This window comes from Eschrichtius robustus, chromosome 10 (assembly GCF_028021215.1).
Source record: "Eschrichtius robustus isolate mEscRob2 chromosome 10, mEscRob2.pri, whole genome shotgun sequence".
Classification (NCBI taxonomy): domain Eukaryota; kingdom Metazoa; phylum Chordata; class Mammalia; order Artiodactyla; family Eschrichtiidae; genus Eschrichtius; species Eschrichtius robustus.
In genome coordinates this window covers 7,801,114-7,808,742 of record NC_090833.1, presented here as the reverse complement: position 1 = coordinate 7,808,742, position 7,629 = coordinate 7,801,114, and the positions used below count along the sequence as shown (strand labels likewise).

The following is a 7,629-nucleotide window of genomic DNA, read 5'->3' as shown; positions in this document are numbered from 1 at the left end:
GCAACATCCCCAAAGAGGCTTTGCTCATCTCTACTTCCTGTGCTTTCATCACCCGGACAGGCCGGCAGGGCAGGGCCTGAGAGGGCAGAGGTCCTGTGGGGGCCTCTCTGCCTCGGTAAGATGTGTCCTACCCACCAGCTCAGGACCCCTCCAAAGCCCCTCCCCTCAGGGCTCGGCACCCCAGAGCCTAGGCTGGGGAAGCTGATTCCCAAGCAGCAGGCAGGCAGAGCCAGTGAGGTCCCTGTCAGTCTCATGCGAGGCCAGCGGATCCTCCGTTCAGCCGCAGATCAGGCATCCAGACAGCCTTGGCTCTCGTGGTAAGCTATCTGGGAGACACTGCCCAGGTCCTGGGACCCACCATTGCCTCCCAAGGACGGCCAGGCTCCCAGTGAGGAAACTGCATCCCTCCAAGTACAAAGCTGGGATCAGCCATGTCAGGGACACTTCTGGGGTCCCAGGCCCAGGGCACTGGGCTCCAAGGCTGTGGCCAGAGACAGCAGATGGCCTCAAGGACCTCTCAAAGACAAGGCCAAGTCCCTGCATTCCCTGTGCCCCAAAGCACTTGGTGTCCAGAGCAGCTGGGTGGATAGCCCACCTTCAGGCCCCAGCCCCCAGCGCCCCTCACCCGGCACAGATGCATGCCCCGCGCTGCCTCCCACCAGCATGGCGCTGGGACCGCAACACCTGCTCTCTGCTTTGCCAAGTGTCCACACGTGGGGCTCTAGTGCCCAGCTTGGGGTCTCATCCCCTGGGCCCACAGCAGGGACCAAGTCCTTTAGGGGTTGGCTAAGGTCCGAGGCATGGAACAGGGGAGGGGCCGACTCAAGGAAGTAGCTCTTCCTTCAGCCTCTGGCTTGGTGTGCGGCCCCTGGGAGGGCCAGGATCTGGGCTCCGAGAGCTCAGGGCACACACCACACTCCATTCTTCCTGGTCAGAAATGTTCACTCTCAGCTGCCCCACCCTTCCCTGTCCCTTCTGAGAACCAGGCCACAGCACATAGGCTGCCGGGGTGAGCAATTGTCTGTGTTCCTCGGATGTGGGAAGGGGGTCTCACCACACATACCCACCCTGGGCTGGGGCTGAGCAGGGGCTCCTGAAAGTCAGAGATGACAGCTTGTCCTGATCGGGGACCACCGACCATATACAGAGCCAACCAGAATGAAGGGAAGGGGCACAGAGAGAGTGGAGGGAGCCCTTGTGCCTGCCAGACGTGCAGAGCTCTGGGCAATGTCCCCTCCCCACCTTCTGTCCCTGGTCTTCTGCCAGGGGCATTCTGCCCCGGTCTTGCACAATCCTGACCAGCGGGGAAAGGGGCAGAAACCTTGCCAGGTGTTTCAGCAGGAGTGCTGGCAATTGCCTCACCCTTCCTGGATTTGGCAAAATATGAATCACTCCGCCCTGGGATGGGCAATGAGTCAGGTGGACCATAAATAGGGTTGCCTAGGCAGCCTCCGCACTCACCTCCTCCTTCAGCTGCTGTAGGGAGCACCAGCCTCCTCAGCCCTGAAACCATGCCCCTAGGTCTCCTGTGGCTAGGCCTCAGCCTGCTGGGGGCCCTGCACACCCAAGCCCAGGATTCCACCCCCAACCTGATCCCGGCCCCACCTCTGTTCAGGGTCCCGCTGCAGCCCAACTTCCAGGCTGACCAGGTAAGGGCCCTGGAGGGAGAGCTGCAGGGGGTGCCCAGGGAAGAGTGCGAGCAGAGGGGAAGAGAGGTGAAGGGTCCTAGCAAACATGTAAAGGCAGGACGCCCAGGCTTCAGCTTAGCCTGCCCTGGGTCCCCCGATGGAAGGCACGCTCCATTGTCCCACACCAACCCCGACCTTGCTGGCAAGAGGATCACCTGGGCAGACCTTCCCAGGTCCAGTCTCTCTCCCATAATTGCTGTAGTCCATGCGTGGTGGGAACATCTTCAGTCCCTCTGCATGAGGAGGAAACTGAGGCACAGGGAGGCCAGCTGGCCACCCTGCCCAGGGTCGCCCCCTCCCTGCCATCCTCAGGGCTCCCTCCTGGCCTGGCTGCCTCCAGCTCCCACTGGCTTCATCAGTGAAGGAACTGAATGCCCAGTCCCAGGCTCTGCTGCTTAGTTACAGGGGCTCCTGGTTCAGGGCCTGCAGGGACAGAGCAGTGGGGGCGGGGGGGCCCTAGGGTCGTTTGTGGGCTCTGCCTATTACAGCCCCCTGTAGTTCCAGGGGAAGTGGTACATCGTAGGCTTGGCAGGGAATGCACTTAAGAAGGAAGAACAAGGCCAGTTTAAGATGTACGCCACCACCTACGAGCTGAAAGAAGATCGCAGCTACAATGTCACCTCCACCCTGCTCAGGTGAGAGCTGCCACCTCCTTGGGGAAAGTGGGGGGGACCTGAGGGGCTGCTTGACGGTCTAGCAGCAGACTGATGTCACAGTCAAGGGCTGACCGAAGGTGACAGACAGCCACTATCCCTCTGCTCAGCACTGGATTCAGATACTTGTTCATTTCTTCCTTCATTACATCAGCATTTATTGGTCACTTCAGAGCAGACACACAGAGAGTGCTGGGGATGGACACAGTCATCAGAAAACAAGACAGAGAGAGCAGGGGTGTCCTGGATGGGGAGGAGGGTCCCTGAATCCAGCCTGGAACCCCCCCCCCCCACAGGGTTTCATCAAGGGCTTACAGGGAGGTAGCCTCTGGAACTGGGCCTTGAACGAGCCACCCTGCCTCAGAAGGAGTCAGGAGGCGTCCACGGCAGGGGCTGGTGACTCTTGAGTCAGAGAGAAACACGCCTTCAGGAAGCAGCCATCGTACAGCTGCCCTGAGCAGCAGCTGATGAGTGGCTTGGCAGGGGGGCAGCCCTCACACTGCCAGGGGCCTCAGGCACCAGCACAGAAGCGATCTGGTGAGGAGTGGGTCTGAACAGGGTCCCTCTGGGGGTGGTGGAGAGAGAAATGGTAGAGTGCCAAGGATCGCCCAGCCCCTGTGAGTTTCTGGCTCTGGCACCCAGGGGGATTGAGGCTGGAGCATCTGTGGAGCAAGAAGCAGAAGAAGGATGGGTTTGGGGAGATCAGCTCTGGAATACCAGGAGACAGGGTGGGACTCAGGTCAGGGTTGGCCCAGGAGCTAGAGGAGTCCTTGGCAGGGAGCAGACTGGAAGCTTGGAGGGTGAATCCCCCAGGAGAGGCTACAGACAGGGAAGCAGCAGAGGGTAGATAGGAGCAGGGGCTAAATGCCTGGGGTTGGGGGTAGGGGGACAGTGTGTAGGGAAGGCCACCGAGGGGAGACAGCCCTGAAGAGGAAAGGACAGTGGGTGCTGGAGGGAGGGTCTGAGCAGGGTCAGATGTCCCAGGGCAGACCAGGCAGGGACAGACAGGGGTAGGCTCAGAGGGGAAGACCCAGGCCCATCTCAGCTGGGTGGGGTAGGGACCGCCTGCTGTGGTGGGGTTGGACTGTCTTGGGCTGGGCCAGGCCAGGGGCATCAGAATCCCACCCCCTCCAGCTACAGCCCTGGCCCCCACCTCATCCAGCCCAAGGAGTCCAAGCCTGTGTCCCCTCCGGTCTCACTCACCCATCTCTCTCTCCCACAGGGATGAGCGCTGTGACCACTGGATCAGAACTTTTGTCCCAAGTTCCCAGCCCGGCCAGTTCACCCTGGGCAATATTAAGGGTGAGTCCTGAATGAGGTGGGCCCTGGGGTTGGGCTTCTGGGGGGGGGGCAGGGTCCTCCAGGAAGGGGTGCAGACCTCCCTGCCCCTCCACACAGATGCTGTTCTGTGGGAGAAGCCCCTGCAGATGGGCCGGGGAGAAAGGAACGGCTCCCTCCTCCCAGCCTGGGCAGGCTGACCCCTCGCCGTCCTCCCCACAGGCTTCCCCGGGGTGCAGAGCTATACCGTGCGAGTGGCGACTACCGACTACAACCAGTTTGCCATAGTGTACTTCAAGAAGGTTTACAAGAACCAGGAGTACTTCAAGACCACCCTTTACGGTGGGTCTTCCCCACCACCTCGGGGACCCGGCGCCTGGTCACACTGTCGGGGGAGAGGGGAGAGGCCCCCCCCCAGCCCCCTCCAGATCCTCTCCAGTGTCAGTTCCCAGTCCCTGTGGGTGGCCAGGGAGGGAGGTCCTTCTGCAGACCCTCCATGAGGAAGGGATCAGAGGCCTTGTTCACGCATTCAACGATATTTATGGAGTACTTGCCGGCCACTCACTGGCCATCTGGCCACAGGGAGGACCAAGGAGCTGACCCCTCAACTAAAGGAGAACTTCATCCACTTCGCCAAATCCCTGGGCCTCACCGATGAGTACATCCTCTTCCCTGTCCCAATCGGTAATGGCCAGCTGGGGAGAGGAAAGGGGGATGTGGGACTATCCAGGCCTGATGCTGCAACCCCAGGGAAAGGGGGGGAGGAGGGGCTCGGTCCTCTACTCCAGTCACTGGAGCCCCTGGGAACCACTTTGGGTTCAGGAAGACCCTGCCCCACCCAAGGGTCCGTGGGGCACCCAGGGATCTGGGCCCCAAGTGTTCCTCCCTGACACATGAGAATTGCAGGCCCGGGTCCAAATTTCCCCAGTTTCCCTGCCCCAGGCCACTTCCCCTACACCCCAGGCCCTACCATCCTAGACCACTTCCTCCTCACACCCCTTGTCCGGGGCCACTTTCCCCCTCGCCTTGAGGCCTGCTCACCACTGACTTGAAAAGCGCCCTTGTCTTCAGGTGGCCTGGACTGGGCAGGGGGCTCCAGCTAGGCCACTCAGGGAGCCACTGGCTCCCCAAAGCTGAAGGGCTGCCAGGGTCAGCAGGTAAACAGGCAGGAGGCCTGGGTGCCCGAGCAGATGTGTGGCTGGGCCTCACCTGCCTCCTCTGGAGAACGGGAGTCCCCCAGGTCTGCTCGTCCTCAGGCCCTTCTCCCAAGCCCCTGCCCCAGCCCCCCAGCCCTGAAGGGAACCCCCAGATATGCCTTTGCTGGGCCAGGCTGGGGCCTGGGGTGCCCAGGGGCAGTGCAGGGGTCCCAGTGGGCAGGGGTCATACACACACACACCTGCCCATTCTGACAGACTCTCTCCCCCACAGACCAGTGCATCGATGACCAGTGAGGGTGCAGTGAGTATGGCTGGGGAGGGGGCTGATGGGAGCCAGGGTGCAGGCCTGCCTTTGCCCCCCCCCCCCGCCCAGGACTGCTGTTGTCTCTACTTCCCCGTCTGCCTCTCAGGTGCCTCCTGTCTCTCTGCTCCCATCGCCCTCCTGTCAGCCTTTGCCCGGCTTGGTGCCCAGCTGTCCCCACCAGCCCAGACACCAGTGACAGGAGAGAGTCCAGAGACCCTTCTCATGGCACTGCCCACCAGCTGCTCTCCGGAGCCCCACCTTGCCTGCTAAATAAACACATGCCCCGGTCCCCAATCTGTGCTCCTTGACCCCTGGGCCGCCTGGGAGGAGGACAGGCAAAGGGTGGGCTCACATTAGCATCACTCCTGGACCCCCCTGTGGTCCTCAGCAAGTGATGGCGGCCACAGAACCCATGGCCAGCTTTGGCTGGACACTTCCTAGCTCTCCACCCACCCCCACCCCACCCCCCGGCCTGTCCCTGCCTTCAAGGGATGCCTGGTCCAACAGAAACACTGATGGGGCCACACCTCATTCCCACACTCCATCACCTGCAGTAGGGGCCACAGCAGAGGCCCAGCCAGGGCCGGGGAGCTGGATGGGGGTTGCGAGGGCTGAGGTGCTGTCACCCCCAACTCACCAGGACTCCTGTGGATGCTGGAAGACAGCAGCCAGGGCAGGAGGGGTGCACAGTGGGTGGGGCAGAGGCATGCCCAGCTTGAGGGTCGCCAGGGGTGGTCCCCTGCCCCTATGTCAACCACCCCGCCCAGCCCCCTGTCGGCCCAGGGCTCACTCTCTTGCTCCCACTGGTGGGTGGCAGCGTCCACGCTGACCCCATTCAGCATCTCGTCCTCACCCACACCTCGCCTCTATGATGACCTCCAGACCACCAGGGCCAGAGCTGGGGGTGGCAGGGAGGGGAATACGCTACCAGGAGTTCAGATTCCAGGAGACTCGAGGGCTCCAGACCTGTACCCACCGCTTGGCTGGGCCCAACAAGCCCTTGTTCACCCACAGGCCGCAGCTGGAGCCCCTCCCTGTCTGCACCACACACAGGAACCCCCTCCCTGGCCTCTTCTTCCATTGCAAGGTCAGAGGTCAGAGAGGGTGGGGTTCTGAAGAAACCCAGGCTTCTCCACCCACAAACTTGCACACCTACCCGTTCACCCTTGGCTGGGGGAAGGGGAGATACTGGAGCTGTGATAATCCTGGATAATCTCTCTATCTCAAAGTCTCAACATAATCATGTCTGCAAAGGCCCCTTTCCCAAATAAGGTACCATTCACTGGTTCCAAGGACTAGGACCCAGATCTCTTTGGGGACTGTTATTCAGCCTTCCACACTGGGCTTGCAGAGGGAGTGATGGCAGGGCTCGTGAGATGAGGAGTGAGAGGTGAACAGGGACGCCAGAGGCAGGGTAGCACCAAAGCACACCCCCTCCCCCCATCAGGGCTGGCTGGGGTAGTGGCTGTTTTGTCCGGTGGGCTGCTATGTGGACCTTGACCACAGGAGTGGGGTGCGCAGAGTCCAGGTTCGCTTTGGCTCCTGGGAGTAGAGAAGGGGCCAGGCAGGCAGGGGCCTCACCACCCGTGCCACCCAGCTCTCCATCCTCCCACCCTCACTCAGCCACTTGGGGGATGAGGCTTTGGCCGGGCTCTCCCCTCCTCTCCTCCCGCCTGCCTCCCTCTGCCCACACCGCTAGCCACAGACCCTGGGCACACGCTCAGGCCCAGGAGAAAGGCCACTCCTTGAATGTTATGGTGGGGTCCTGCTGGGGGCTGTGCAGCGTCCTGCAGACCCTGCCCAGTTCTCCGTGGAGTCTGGCTTTCAACAGGACAAGCTAAGTGACTCCCCTGCCTGGTCCCCACAATGGGACGGGCACCGCGGGGTTGGGGAGGGGGTACTCTCTGAGGCTGCATTGTCTCCTTGGGAAAGAGAGGAGCTGAGCGGGGTCAACACTTGGCAGAGGTGTGAGCAGGGCTGAGAAAGAAGGAGGGCTGGGCACCCGCCTTTGGCTGATCAGTGAGAGGCCCTCCCTGAGACCCTGGCATTTCACTAACTAAGACAGAAGAGCCCTGTGTCCTCTGATGGAAGCAGAAACACCTGTGTCTGTGTAGCACACAAGTGCGCAGAGACATGGCAGAAACACAGGTCACATATGTGGACATGCTGACACAATCCAAACACGTTTATCTCTACAAGCATAGGACACCCAAAGAAAAGCACAGGCACATGTTTTCTCCCAGTTATGAAATCACACCTGAGATCACAGGACCCCACAGACAAGGGGAGAAACACAAAGACTCCCAGGCACACAGGGACGGGCAACAGACCCTCAGAGAGACATACAGGTTCTCAGAAACATGCCGAGGCACGTACAGATACACACCACACAGACATAGCAGTTGGATGCGAGCGCTCATGCGTGCAACCTGCATGGGGATGCCTGATGCACGTGTCCACCCATCAGAGCACCCGGCTACCCCCAGGCGCACTCCCATCACCCTCCCGAAGCCAAAGACTCATCCCTCTCCAGGAATGGCCCAGGTGCT

At 61.2% G+C, this 7,629-nt stretch overlaps 1 protein-coding gene across 1 annotated transcript; it reads left to right on the top strand.

Annotated features, from left to right (window-relative positions):
* The first annotated feature begins 1,472 nt into the window (after positions 1-1,472).
* Positions 1,473-5,368, top strand: LCN2 (lipocalin 2). The gene is made up of 7 exons (XM_068553389.1): positions 1,473-1,649; positions 2,187-2,323; positions 3,564-3,643; positions 3,842-3,961; positions 4,202-4,303; positions 5,048-5,077; positions 5,187-5,368. The coding sequence occupies exons 1-6, from the start codon at positions 1,512-1,514 to the stop codon at positions 5,068-5,070; spliced, it is 600 nt and encodes a 199-aa protein (XP_068409490.1). The 5' UTR covers positions 1,473-1,511; the 3' UTR covers positions 5,071-5,077; positions 5,187-5,368.
* The last annotated feature ends 2,261 nt before the right edge of the window (positions 5,369-7,629 follow it).